This window comes from Tetrao urogallus (genome assembly GCF_951394365.1).
Source record: "Tetrao urogallus genome assembly, chromosome: 2".
Classification (NCBI taxonomy): domain Eukaryota; kingdom Metazoa; phylum Chordata; class Aves; order Galliformes; family Phasianidae; genus Tetrao; species Tetrao urogallus.
Genome location: NC_136814.1, coordinates 59,840,399 through 59,855,556, shown reverse-complemented (window position 1 = coordinate 59,855,556; position 15,158 = coordinate 59,840,399). Strand labels below are relative to the sequence as shown.

Here is a 15,158-nt window from a genome sequence, read left to right as displayed (position 1 = left end):
AACAGAAAGGATCTCCTTCCAGAAGCATATAGAGACCATAACATACTTTGCTGTTATCTGACTGTCAAGACACAAAATATGACACTGCCATTTGGTAAACTTTTTAAGCCAGAGAGCAAAACCTAATCTATGGAAGTCCTTCCCTTGCTCTGAATGGACTGACCTAATCCCATAGCTGGAACTGCTCCTGTGCTCTTTGTACTGTATTTTCAAGCAGAGAAGAGTAGAGAAGTATCATAAAAAAAAAAAAAAAAAAAAAAAAAAAGACCTCTTCCCTACTTCCTCTCTTTCACAGAGCACTGCTCTGGCGGTGGAGAGACCACTTGCAACATCTTGACATGGGTTGCACAGGGAGCATCCGACACTGCTCATTTTACCAGACAGCAAGGCACTAGAGCCCTCTTGTAAATGTTGCCTGAGGATGAGAAAGTAATAACAAAAGGGGAGGATGGAGTGGGGAAGGGAGCAGAGAAGTCATTTAACACAAAATCAAGACAATAAGAACAAAATTAATCAAAGCTCCAAGGGATGTGAAGAAGAAAAATGCCTTTAATTGCCCATTACTCTGAGGCTAGGAGACCCGTTAGTAAACAAGACTTGGAATGACTCATTTATGAGCATGAATGTGTCCTCATTGGTATTACTGAGACTAAGCAGGGTGATCTGCATGATTGGAATGTTGAAACCACAAAGTATAATCTGTTTAGGAAAGATGAAGCAGGAAAAAAAAGTGGAAAAAGACACTTCATATCAACAGTGGCATTACCTCTTTCCCAGAGATGACAGTGTAGAAGTGATCAATATGGAAGGTTTATGGATGAATATTTAACTGGCAGATTGCAAAGTGCTATCTGGGATTTGCTGTAAGTAGCCACAACGCAGCAGGGAAGCAGGTGCTGAACTGAGTACCTGTCTATAAGCAGGAAGAATGGGAATATGGGTTATCAGAGGGACTTCAGCTTGAGTGACATATGAGGAACTTCTGATGCCAATGTTCAAACTTGTCTAGAATTGTAAAATGTTTTAGATAAGAAAGTCTGACATACTACTAGGTACAAAATAATGGTTACATTCATGCAAATTTCCAGATTTGTTGTTTGCATAGAGAACAAAGCCTAGTCAAGACTGGTTAGGTATTGTCTCAGATGTATTGAGAGAGAGTTGGTAGCAATTAAGGATCAAATTAAATGAGAAAAAAAAAAAATTAAAATCACACTAAACAAACAAACAAATGAAAAAACAAAGATAGTACCAGAATACAAAATGAACATTGAAGTAGGGACTGGAGAAAATAGATAAAAGAAATATAAGTATATAAAATTATTTTATAATTAACCAGATCCAAGTAAATCAAGATAAATCAATTACAAGACTGAAAAGGCATCAAGACCTACCATGGCTACTAAGGTCAATGGGAAGAGAGACTATCTTGTTTTTGGTTTTTTTTTCAGAAGGATATTAAAAGTAAATAAAATGAGAAGAAAAATATTGGCTTTATACTAGCAGATGGGAATTGCAGAATAAAGAATAATAGCAAGGATAAGGCAGAAGTGCACAGAGTATAGCTCTGTTCTGTATATAGGAGGTGAAAAAGTAGAATTTTTATCGTAAGGTATTTTCCATTCCATTGGTCACTCCAGAGAATTAAAAGGCAGTTACCAATAGCACATGCTTCCAAATAAAAAGCCCAGATGATTTTCATTGAAGAGTTTTTGAAAAACCTGGCAAAGAAATTATCTGGACCATTAATGTTGATTTTCAATAAAAGTTGGAGCACCAGTAAACCCCAGAGGGAAGGAGGAAAGCTAATGTTGTGCCAATATTTTAAAGGAGTAAATGAGATGACCTGGGCAATTATATACCTGTCAGTCTAACTTGATCTGAATCAAAATGATGAAACAGCTGATACAAGGCTCAATTAATAAAGAACTAAAGGAGGATAATATAATTAATGCTGATCAACGTGAGTTTATAGAAAGCAGATCTTGTTGAGCTAACTTGATGGCTTTTATTGATGAGATTACAAATTTGGATGGCAGTGATAGTTGTGTTGGTTTAGCCATTTTAAGCACATTTTGATGAACATTTAAGAAAACTAGAATGATGAAAAGTCAACACCAAGTATATATAATTGCTCAAAAATGTAGCTAACTATTGTGTCTGAAATTGTAATTTTAAATGAAAAGCAATCACAGGCTATGTCAATAGCACCTTGTACCAAACTTACCCTTTAAATTATTTCCACACAAAAGGAAAGATGAAATTGCTAGGAATGTTTTGGGAGAGGAAAATCAGCTTGAGTAGCACGCAGAAAACATGACTAGCTACTGTGTATTTGGTAAGATGAACATGAAGAAACATCTGTCTCAACAGACCAGAATGTGAAGACCTGACAATATCCATGGTAGACTCCTTCCAGGGAAACTGAGAAGATATCACAGGACTATGGGAGACACACTGTTGAGCAGGACTTCTGGTCACAAGAATGCAGGTGAAAATGCCATGAGATTTTTTGCATTTGGTAATGATAAATTCACTACTAGTATATTTTGTTGTCTTCTGCTGTTCACTCTTCTAGAAAATGTTGAAAAATTAGTAAATCTTTCAATATATGCTGCAAGAACAATTAAAGAACTAGAAAACATGCCTGGTGATCTAAGACAGAGAGCCCAAGCTCCTTAGCTCATCAGAAGGAAGCTTGTCAGAAGGAAGAACACACTGTCGAAAAAATGAGTTTTAGACTGGAATTAAAAATGTAAATTTTTAACACTATATCTTCTAGTGAATTTCTAAAGTATATTACATAATATCCTGTGCATTCCTCATTTTTAGTAAGTTTTAAATGAAGTCTGGATCTGTCTTTCTGCCACAGTTTTAGTTTGATCAGAACTTAGTCCAAGGATTACTGACAACTTCTTGCAGGAGGCTTATATAGGGAAACAAAAACAAAAACAAAACAAAACAAAAAAAAACAACCCAGACCTTATTTCCACCTAAAAATCTATCAAATTGTTACAAACACACAAAATAAATGCTTTTATTTGTTCCTCTCTGATCAGTCGCATGAGTTATAGTTTCACTCATGTTCTCATGAAAACAGAATGGCTTTCAAAGATCAATTCCTATCAGAGCCCAGAGGGTCTGCTGATGCATCCCGTGCACTTTCCCTCTTGCATTTCACTCCTTGTGGAGCCCATTCATCTACTTGGATGACAAAGTGTGACCACACTGGAAAAAATGAGCTTGCAGCCTGTGCACCAGCATTCTTAGCTTTCTGCAGCCGGTGAAGCCATAGGCACTGGTGATGCCAACATGGGCAGCTGGTAGGGCTGGGAAATGCTGGCTGGGAATCTGTGCATCCATACCAACAAGAACAACCGTCCTCGATTTCAGGTCCTCTGTGTAGATATGAACACAGTGCCCTCTTTTGACGGGTTGTAGTTCAGAGAGAACATAAAGGTTCAGCTGTTGCTAATAGCTACTCAAACTCTTCTGACATCTCAAATTCTGACATAATCTGTCCACAAAAGCGACAGAAATGTACCTTCTATTTTTCTATTTGACCATCCAGTTTTCTTTTGAAACTTTTTTTTTCCTTTCCCCCTTAGGACTTCTTTTTCTATTTCTAAGACCATCATCACTCTTCTGTCACAGCCTTAGCACAAAATACACTATCCCTGTGTGTTTTTCCAAATGCCAGGATTTGAATTTCACTGATAATAGGGCCATTTTATTTCAGAATTTAAATAAATTAATGCTTTGTTAGTTTGATTAAATTGAATGAAAACTTAAGATATGGAAATATTAACTTGCTAGTGACTTATGGAAAAAAAACAAACTCATGCACTGTAATAGTTGTATGCTTAAAAATGCTTTGTTATTGGAAATGTACCCATGATTTCACAGCAATGAGGCAAATATAAAATAAACACTCGTCACAAAGAGTAATTTTACATCCACATAGGCCAATTTTATAAGTTAAAGGAAATTCCAGTGGTAGGAAAAGGATTTCTCCCTTGTGTTACCTTGCCCTGGGCAAAATGAGAACACATTTATTTTCCAGATGAGGTATATATGAAGCAGAATGTTTAAGTGGCTTTCTAAAGGTTACACAAGTTCATATTAGATGGATAACAAAATCTACTGTGTGAATGTTCAAAGTACCTAACATGAATTATTTCACATCTTTGTGCTCAAATCGATTGAAAAATAGAATCAATAGTACACATTTACCTATACAATGCTTTAGCATCCACAAATGAAAAAGCATCAACTGAAAATAAAGCAGTGATAGCATTATTAGACCCATTTGTTTTTTTTCTGACTGGCCAATAAAAGCAGAGAGAACTACAGTGGTAGTTAAGAAAAACACTGTACAAATAATATCTACAAAGAGAAGTGGTAAGCCTTGAAATGGCAATTTATTAACCCTGTACCTGTGTGAAGCAACAAAACATAGAAGGAGTTCTTGCTCCCTTCTGATTCCTTCTTTTTTCCCATTCACACACATGACCGTTTAGCTGTTTAGGAATTCTGAGAGTAGTTGCACCATGCTGTCTCTCCAGTCTGGGAGAATACACACCTCAGAAACAGGATGCAGTGTCAGCACTTGGCTGTCTTTGTTCTGTGGTCATGAAGCACATTTTTTCCACTTTTGGTGTGCTGTGTTTGGTGGCCCAGGAAGGTAAGAGTTGTCCTTGAGCATTGCTCTGCTGAGCTCTGTTCATGCCTCATAAGAGCACCTGGCTACAGCACCTCTCCAGATAGGTTCAATGCTCCACCAAATGTTTAATTAACAATTTTCTATTAGCATTCGTAATAGCAAGTATGACCAGACTGTGCTGTCCACAAAACCAGTGTGTGACAGAGTGCTAGGGATACATCATTCTCTACACCATTCTCTTCTGCAATCTAATATCTTGTGGAGCTTCCCTAGCCCAATCCCTTCACATTTTGAAACTGTTTTTTTTTTCCCCACACACAAGAAGTTGGGATGTTGTCATTGCTGCTCCATTTACTCATTAACAATAATAGTAACCTCTGGAAAGCTCCTCAACTGGTTAGTATTGCAAGGTAGAAAAGACGCATCACATTATTGACTAAATCTAGTCACTCAGAATCACTCCAGAAATTGGATATGTTAAGTGAATGCATTATCTGTATTAATTTTATTCCTTGTAACTCATCTAAGGCATGGATATCATCAAATAAGGAAGGTATATCTTGTTATTCTCATTCACACCAGTTCTGGTAACCAAATATCTCTTCACAGTCAAGGGGAGTCTGTTTTCCTCTCCAGTAGCCAGGGTGCATTACATGGCCTCAGATCCTCCATGTAAGCTCATAGGAACAATGGCTTTTCCAAACAGGAATCAAGGAATTTTCCCATTTGTAGCAGCTGGGATGTATCACAAGGCTTCCCATTTCTGTCCTTCATTTCTTTCATGAAACAATGCCCTCCTGATTTGCCACACCCTTTGGCTATTTGTCGTCTGGTGTTTGACAGGTCTTAAATTCGTGCCTAAAATGTATATTACTGGTCTTCTCATTCAGTTAAAACAAAGATTGCTTAAAAAAAAAAAAAAAAAAAAAAAAAAGTGCACATTTAAACCCAATCTTAATGTTTCAAATATCATTATTTTCAGTAGAAACTGCTTCTTAGTTAAATGGCTTTCAGGCATCAGACTATTATATGACAGACAATTTTGTCACTATGCAAAATGTGAAACCTGTAATCAACTTGTTATGGCATTTCACAAAAGTATGTGACAGTAAAATAAGTAAACTGTCATTTGGGCAATCAAGTCTTGAAATCCTGCAGGAGGAAAAAAAGTACCTGACACTCAATCTTTGTGGTAAAATGAGGTTCAAAAAATAATATAGTACTGCTAAAGTCTTGCAGATTTTAATAGAATTCTTACTGCAGTGTGCTTAAACCTACAATAATTTTATGTTGTGTTTTAATAACGTATTTTCCCCCTTAATTAATTTTTCCCATCACACAGCAAGGTCTGCTCTGTTAACAAAATGTTTGTTAAACTGGAAAAGTATTTCCCCCTTCCTATCAACATGATCAACATGATCAATTACCAAGCAGTGTAGAACTGGTGTGATATGGGGATGGATACAGCTGGGAAGAGCTTCTGCTGGTTTACCAGCTGTTCCAGTGGTGGGTTGCAGACACAGTGAGAGTGAAGCATTGCCAAACCTGCACTGCACTGGATTTACAGGGTTATAGAATCACAGAACATCCCAAGTTGTAAGGAATCCATAAGGATCACCAGGTCTAACTCCTGGCCCCATACAGGACCACGCAACAATCAAATCCTGTGTCTGAGACTTCTCCAAACGTTCCTTAAACTCCAGCAGCTTGGGGCCATGACCAAGGCCCTGGGCAGCCTGTTGCATGCCTGACTGCCTTCTGGTTAAGAACCTTTTCTGAACCCCCAGCCTGACCACACCCTGACACAGCTCCATGCTGTTGCCTCAGGTCCCATCGCTGTCACCAGAGAGCAGAGCTCAGTACTGCCCTTCCACTCTCCTTGTGAGGAGCAGTAGACTCTATGTGGTCTCTGCTCAGCCTTCTCTGCTCTGGGCTGAACAAACCAAGTGACCCCAGCCACCCCTCATACACCTTACCCACTAGGTCCTTCACCATTTTGTAGCCCTGAAGCACAAACGGTAGGCATACAAGTAGGATTGGCACACAAGTTTTATTAAAGGAAGGATATACAAGCTGGGCTTGTGGCTCTAGAGGCTGAATCGTTTGGCTTGTGGCTTGCTGTGGAAAGCCCTCATTCTCCCCAGAGCTGTGGTTTTGATGTTCCCTGAGTCCTCAGCTTCCCCTGGTGCTCCCCCAGGCTCAGGGACAGACTTGCAGCCACTTAGAAAGGCTGTCACATTACCAGGCACACACTGCTTGCGGCTGTCTGCCACTGGGCCATTAAAGACATGTTTCCTACTCACTCCAGAGGGCAGACATTGTCCTATCCAGACACTATAAATAAGTTCTCATAACTTGGACCATAGAACACAACAGAAGCCTTGCATTTCCAGTCATTAGTGAAAGCCACAAATTTTGGAAATAACCAGTTCCCAGAGATGACTTACAAAAAAATAACACTTCATTATGAGAAAAACAAAAATGATTATTTTTTTTTTTTTTTTCCCTCTTGTTGCCTCTTTAATATTAAAAACCAATGGTTGAAACCACCAAAGTCTATAAGTATTTTGCATAGCATAACCTTCAGTGAAGAGCACTGCATAGCCCAGTTTCTAAGAAAACTGGTTTTGCTTTGACAAAGTTACGAAGATTCAGAAATTACTCACTGCACACACACAACAGACCTTTTGTTAAGTCTAACTGGGAACATATAAAATGATATTACTGTATGTGTATGGCTGATTGTGCTGTGTGTTGGAACTGCAGAGCCTGTGAGCAGGCTCAGACTGGTCCAGGAAGGTCCCCGAGCATCTGAGGATAGCTGAAAGTGATTTTCCTGAAGTTCTCCAAAGCACTCAGGCAGTGGGCTCAGGGCAGGGCTGTAAGCATTCTCCTCCTGCCAGAACCATTCCAGACTTCTTTTTTTTCTTCTTCCCCCCTTCCCTCCCGTTTCCAATATATAATTTGTAGTTTCCCTGACTGCACAGATGCACAGAGCAAGCAAAGGCAAGCCCACAGCAAGTGACGAACCTGTTGGTGGTGAGGCTGGGGAGAAAAGGAATTCTCCAATAACTCAAAAGTTGGCTGCAGCTACAGACTCTTCCTACTCGACAAAAGGATTTAACAGAGAGGGAGGGATGCCTTCTGCTTTAAAACTCACTTTTTGGTAAGACTTGTGCTTGGAAAAGAAGAAAGCAATAGAGAGAGACAGCTGCAGAGGTGGCACCAGGCTCAAACAAGACAGGGGAACAGAGCAGCTCATATGAGTTACTTCTGTTACTTCAATTCTGAGGCCTTGCTCTGCTCTTTGGAGGCCCTTACCAAGCAGCTCTGGTCACAAGCAGAGGCAGGACAAAATACAGGCCACATGTGAGTGTGGTGCAGCATTCAATACTGTGGGACACTGTCCCTAGCTCCTAGTGAAAAATGGGGCCCAGAGGAGCCCAGAAGAGCCCAAAGAAATTAGGACATTGGAGTGGAAAAAGGCAGATAGGGGAAAGGTGAGCCATGGACAGAGGGTACAGGAGAAGGCAAAAAGCAGAGGTTTTGACTAAGAGGCAAAGCTGTAGTAGAAGGTGCTGAGAAAGAGAAAAGGGTAACAGAGCACTGGGAAGCTACAGGAGACCATGGAGACCCTCCTCTTGGGTTCTCTCATATTTTCCTTAGGAAAACTCCCATAGTATTAACACCCAGATCAGCTATGGACGTGCAACATCAGATTCTGAAGGGTCCCAGTCTCTGATAATCAAATGCATTGTTCTTGCCACGTTGCCAGTCTTAAGGTGACAACTCTTGCAGATGAATAGAAGTGTTTTCAGTTTCTTTTTGGCCACCCTGACATCTCAGTGAGGTGGGATTCACTGTATCAACAGAAATCTACATAAGGCAATGAGACAGACGCAATTACAGAGCAACTGTGATGCTACTGCTACACCTAATCCAGTTCAAATCTGCAGCCTGAACAACCATAATGCCAGATAACACCTGCACACCAATGGCAGTGACGTAAAAAAACATCATGAGTGGCATTCTGACAAAGTCAAGAAAGACCCAGCTCCACTGGGTGAAATGCTGGATGGATGGCTGACCCAAAAAGATGTGGTCAGTGGAATTAAATCCAGTTGGCAGCCAGTCATGAGTGGTGTCCCCCAGGGCTCCACTTCTGGGGGCCACTTCTACTTATCATCTTTATTAATTATCCTGATGAGGGGGCTGAGTGCAATCTTAGTAAGTTTGCAGATGACACCAAGTTGGGAGGGAGTGTTGATCTGCCTGAGGCCTCATCTCGAATACTGTGTTCAGTTTTGGGCACTTCAGTTCAGAAAGAACACTGAGGTGCTGGAGCAGGTCCAAAGAAGGGCAACAAGGCTTATGAAAGGCTTGGAGAACATGTCCTACGAGAAGAGACTGAAGGAAATGGGGCTGTTTAGTTTGGGAAGAAAAGGCTGAGAGGAGACCTTATTGCTTTCTTCTATTATCTGAAAGATGCTTACAATGAGAGCGGGTTGATCTCTTCTCACTGGTGACAGGTGATAGGATGAGGAGAAATGACCTCAAGTTGTGTCAGGGGAGGTTTAGGTTGGACATAAGGAATGACTTCTTAACAGAAAGGGTTGTTAAGCACTGGAATAGGCTCCTCAGGGATGTGGTTGAGTCACCATCCCTGCATGTGTTTAAAAACCATCTGGACGTGATGCTCAGGTACATGATTTAGTGAAGAGTTGTTAGTTAGGGTAGTATGGGTAAGTTGCAGTTGGACTTGATCTTTAAAGTCTTTTCCAACCTAAGCAATTCTATGATTCTATGATTCTATGATTCTAAGACCATTTGAACCCATAGGTGCCTCCTCAGGTACTGAGGTGAGTGTGCTGGTTGTGCTTGGAGCACTGCATGGCCAGTGGTTTGGCACAGCAACAGCTTCTGGTAGCACAGAGACTGCTGACAAGCAGAAGGCTGTCCTGATGGAGCAGAGGACAATCAGTGTCACCCTTGTGAGTACGTTGTTCCCTTTTGGAGTGCTCATTACTTTGTATAGCATTTCAGGATTCATAACTGCTAACCTGACAGCCTGTAGCTATTTGGACAAGCCTGCTAGGAAAATGAGAGGCTTTCAGGGCGTCATGTTTCCAGAGAGCTTCTGGTTCCACATATTTTTGCTGCAAATGAACACACACATCTGATCAAAGAGCCTTACGATGTTCCACAAGTTCATAAGCATGATGTCACTGCTAAATCTGCATCTGTTAATAGGCAGTTCAACAAAAAAGTGACCTGGTCCAAACACAATGTCAAGATTGCCACTGATGACACAGCAAGTAAGAGATTCTGATGCTAACTTCAAAATATGATACATTTTCCGCCAACTTTATGCACTCTGGATATTTTAAGTAGCAGAGAAAGCTTGGGCCATGCCAGCCAGTGCAGCTCATCGTGAAAGGGAGCTGAACCTCCTTTCTAAACCAGTTAATACTTTTGTCCTAAGGCTGTCATTTTTGCCCTTCTCTCCTTGCTGTCGCCCTAAAACTCTCGGCCTCTGCTCCTGATCCTTCCCGGTACTCCAGGTCGTCCTGTTCCTACCCATCCCCGCCTCCGCGCTCTGCCGTGGTTCTCTACACGGCCGTGGAGCGCCGCGGTCCCGCAGCTCTGGAGGAAGGAGCTCTCCCCGGTGCCGGCAGCTTGCGCGGAGGCCGGGCCGGCGCCCTTCCCTGCATCTCTCGCGGCGGCCCGGCAGGCGGCAGCAGAGCGCCCCTCGGGGCCGTGGCCGTGCCGGCTTTTCTTCGCGGGCCGCGGTTGGGGGTGGCGAAAGGTGCGCTGTGCCCCTCTGCGGGCCCGGCCCTGGGCCTCTCGCTTTGCGGAGCGGTGTGCGGACGGCCAGGGTGCGCTGGTCCATGTCAGGCCGAGCCGGGGTGCGGGATAGCCCCGAGCGTGTGGACGCGGAGCGATGTCCTGCAGAGACAAAGGCGCGCGGGTGCGGGGGGGTCGTGAAGCATCCTTCGCCACGCCAGAGCAGACAAAGCGGTGGAGAAGCGGCCGGCACGGCACTGCGCCGCGCCCCCGGGTCTTCCAGTGCTGGGCTGCAGAGCCCCGCCGGGAGGAGGAGGAGGAAGGAGGTTGGGGGTGCGCCTCTGCCGCGGGCAGAGGGAAGCCGCTCTCTGAGCGTGAACCGAGCTCCGCGCCGCCGCCGACCCGCCCGCCTCGCCTCGCCTCCCCGTCCCTCCGCCCTCCTCCCTCCCCCCGCCTCCCTCCCGCCGCAGCCGGCCGCGAGCCCGGATGGTTTGCGAGCTGAGTTGAGGGGGCAAACTTTGAAGCCCAGATGCCTCTGGGGCTGAGCGGCAGAGCGCGGCTGCTCCTGCAGGCACCTGCCGCCGCCCTCCCCCCGGCGCTGCCGCCCTCCGCGGGGGCGGCCGGCCCCGCTGCCGGCGGCCGCCGAGGCGGTGGGCGCTGCGGCCGCGGCTGAGGGCGGGCGGGCGGCGGGCGCGCCCCCATGCGGGTCCCGGGCCGGGGCACGCCGACGGCAGGCGGGAGCCGGGCGGCGGCCGGGCGGTGCTCTCCCGCCGCCTGAGTGGGCGCGGCGCGGGACGGCGGCGCGGGGTGCCGGGAGCCATGGGCTATTGCAGCGGCCGGTGCACGCTGGTGGCGGTGTGCGGCGCGCAGCTGGTGAGTGGCGGCGGGGGCGGCCCGCGGAAGGAGGGAGGAATGGTGGGTGGGAGGTGGCGGGGCGGTTGGGCGGCTCCCCTGTGCCCGGAGCGGTGTCCGGGGGCACTGCCCGCGTCCTGGGGTCGGCGCGGGGAGAGGCGGGCGGGCGGGTAGGAGATGGGGCTGCGTTACAGGTAGTTCGGCGCGGCTCGAGCTGGGCGGGCGCGCGGCGGAGTTAATAAAGTCGGGCATTTGTGGCAGCCTGATCTCAACTTGGTGCCCGCTCTGCCGCCCCGCGCTCGGTCTTATGCACTGCGTGGCCGGGGCCATGTCACGCGTGGTGCGTGGCTGGCGGGCAGTGTGCCGTAGAGGTGTGTGCGTGGGAAGTTGTTCTGTCTGAGCTCTTCTGCAGATGTGTATTTTTGTGTCTTTCGGACTTAGCGGTGCGTGCTAACACTTTATCGTTAGGCTGTTACGGAACGGAGCAGATTATATCTTTATACTCACATATACAGGGGACATGTGGCAGTATTTGTGCTGCTGCCAGGCGAAACTAGACTGAGTTTGAAAAGTGAGCGCTGAAATACAATAACAAAGAAACTGCCTAAAAATAAACCCGCTTCCAAGGTGTGCACACGACATGCAGTGGTACTGTAGCACTTTCAAAGTGACTGCGTTTAAAGTTAATGAACTGCCGGAATGTCTCTTCTAGTAACATGTACCTGGATTAGTATCATCCACTCTGGTACATGATGTATGGCATTCCTATGGATTTGGAGGCTGTGACACATGGCTAAAGAGCATTCCTTCTTTTCTTGAGACCTTTAGTGTGGATGTACTGGCAGCACTGGTACAGACAGCACTTCTGTTAAGCAGTTAACCTTATTGCAGAAAGGAAATAATTTGCATTACCCCATTCATCCGCTTCGTACTGAATAGTAGAGCTGAGGAGTGTTGGTCGGTCTCAATAGCAACCGTCATTGTCACCAATCCTTCTCCTGCAGACAGGTGCTAAGAGAACTACAGAAGAGAAAACCCGATGGGTTTCAGGGACCAAAATGAGTGCAAAAAAGGACAAGGTGTTAGCAGATCAGAAACCCAAAATGCCTGTGATCTTCCTACTGGCTGTAATCGGCCCTTAATCCCTTTGTGTTCCAGAAAGCATTTTATTTCTAGGTTCTGTTCTCCACCTAAGTTGTCTGATTCTTTGTAACTAGATGGATCTTATCAGATGTGATTTATTCATGCACACTGTCTAAAAAATGAATCTTAAATAGAAGTAGTGAATCTCAAGTAGAATGGCAGGAATGTAACCTTTTCCAGCAATTTAGAAACATAAAATTAATCACTGAAGTTCTTTAAAGCCATTTAAGTTTTAGAAGCATACTTTTCATGTTTTCTGCAAAGAGAACAAAAATGGCTTAAATAGTGCCTTGTGTGGCTAAAAGGCTGTGTTTGAAATGCAGTCAACAGCCAGGAGATTATGACAAAGGTGGAATGTGCTAAGATGTTCAAATGTTATTGTTTTGGGAGCCTGTGAAGGCAAACGTATTTGCTAACTCACGGTGATAAAAATACATAAAAAACAGTGGTGAAGACGTAAACAGAAATGCCCCACAGGAATATACCAGCAGGTGGACAAGCAGGTAAGCTGATGTAGAACTCTAGCATTATTGTAAGCTTTTTATAAGTGATCGTGAGCTGCAGTGTCATATATATATAGCTGGAGTTAGGATTGTCTTCTGAGTAGCTTGAGCAAACTTCTAATGCAAAGATGTTTTCATGAACTGAAAACAAACCTGGGAAGGTTTCCTGGGTGCAAAAAGAACATGCTAGCAGCAACACACATCTCTGAGTCACATCTGGCCTCTGTCATGGCATTTGAAAAGGTCCAAAGCAAGAATAATCATTTACTTGGGGGGAAAAAAAATACCTCTTTGCACTTGTTGTATTCTTGATGGTATATTACCATAAACCATCAGATCTCAGGTTTTAAGTTAAGGAGGTTTAACTCTTACACGTAGGCCTGAGGTTGGTTGATCATTTATCACTTCTTTTTAGGCAAAGTCTGCTTGAAGGAGAAATGCTGCTAAGGTTCACCCTGGAATTAGCAGCCATGTTAATACTAATGTAAAACAAAGGATGAAGATGTCATCTGGGTGATGAGCACTTCTATAGTGATAAGGATACTTAAAAAAAACCCAAAAAACAAAAAAAACCCAAAAAGCAACCTAGAACTTCTAACAGGAAATCTTTTTATTACTAATACATGGATTTCAATTTTTAAATGATCATCCAAAGCAGAAAATATACCTTTATTTGAGGGGGAAAAAAAGGTGGTTTTTTTTTTTTTTAATTTAATTTTTTTGTTTGTTTGTTTGTTTTTGTGAAAAGGTATTCTTCCATTTCTGCAGTGCTAGGACGTGTTGTGGTGTGACTGGTCTTTGTAGTAACAAGAAGTAGTATTGAGGGATACTGCAGCTCATTGGAGACATTGTTGCATATCATATTCACAGAGGATGCAGATGTCCATGAATGCGCAAAAAAAGATTGTTTCAAATCCTGGTTCAGAAGTAGAGCTTCATCAACTTAGGGGAGTCCCTGCACAAGCAAAATTATTTTCGTAAATGCATTTTATGTGCTCCTAGCTGATGCGACATACTCTACAATCTGATTATCGGAAAGCTTGAGGAATGTTTCTTCTCTCAAGGGCATACTGATCATTGCTCCCCTGCTTATTAACATACATATACCTTCCTATTTGTGCACTCATTTGTACTATGGAAAACAACCTACGACAGCTCATTTTCCTATGTATTTCAAGCCAATGAGAAGAATTAACAGCAAGTAACAGCTAATTTTGCTGATGTTGGGAACAAGGCATTTCTTTCTGTACACAATGTTAATGATCTCAAAGTATCTTTTCAGTTTTAAAATATGTTAATCTTGGTCTCTCTTATCCTTTGTCCTTCTGAAGGGAACCCTGGACATAGGGGCTCTGCTGCTTTTTGTTGTTGTGTCAGCCATCCTGGTTGCACTGAGAGAATCCTTTGCTGTTTCATTTTGTCCTTTATATCTCTTTATTTTTGGGTTTCTCTCTTTGTATTAATAGCTTAAATCAGTAACACTAATATCTGTTTGTCAGACTTCTTATTGGCAAGAACAGCAAAGGTGAACCTGCCATGATTATTGTTGATTTGGTGCTTTCTTAAAAGCTTCAAGAGCCCCATGGAAGCCAGTCAGAAACTCCTAGTGTCTTCTGTGGCTGCTTTCGAAAACATGGAGCAGTAGCAAAAAAGGCAAAGTACTGCATTTTCTCAGCTTAGAAGCTCTCTTTCCAAGTGGAATGGTGATAAAGGGCAATATTTCCAAAGGAAACTTTGGAAAATCTTCATGAATCATTATCTTATTGTTTCTATCCATCAAGCAAGGTTTTTTATTATTATTATTATTATTATTATTATTATTATTATTAAAGTAAATTGTAACTCAGTTCAGATATAGAAGCTAAGCATTACAGCCGATGAAATTTGTAACCAAGCTGCATACATATCAAGGCTCAGCTGATGATTGTGAGGGATTTAATCGTATGCTCTGAAGGAGCATGTACTACAACAGGCACAATTTCCCCAAATTCTGAAAATGGGTGCTTTCTACAGGCAAAGATTTACAAAGGTTGAAGTCTCCTTTTCCTCACCAACAGCCCATGTTTGGGATATAATCTCACCTGACACCTTACCAGATTGCCCCTGGGTGACCTCTTCCAGAAGTCACCATCTGAGATGTATAGTAGCTAAGCAGAACGATGAAGGCCCCAAGTTTGATTGCCCCAGTCTTTAGTTTTGCTTAGAGCTAAGAA

At 43.5% G+C, this 15,158-nt stretch overlaps 1 protein-coding gene across 2 annotated transcripts in view; it reads left to right on the top strand.

Moving 5' to 3' along the window:
- Nucleotides 1-11,266: 11,266 nt before the first annotated feature.
- Nucleotides 11,267-15,158, top strand: part of NKAIN2 (sodium/potassium transporting ATPase interacting 2) — a gene marked incomplete at both ends in the record, with an annotated part of 499,830 nt that continues 495,938 nt past the window's right edge. For both annotated transcript variants that reach the window (XM_079550098.1, XM_079550097.1), the window contains one exon: nucleotides 11,267-11,320. In XM_079550098.1, the coding sequence (XP_079406224.1) occupies nucleotides 11,267-11,320 (54 nt within the window). The remainder of the gene's footprint in view (nucleotides 11,321-15,158) is intronic.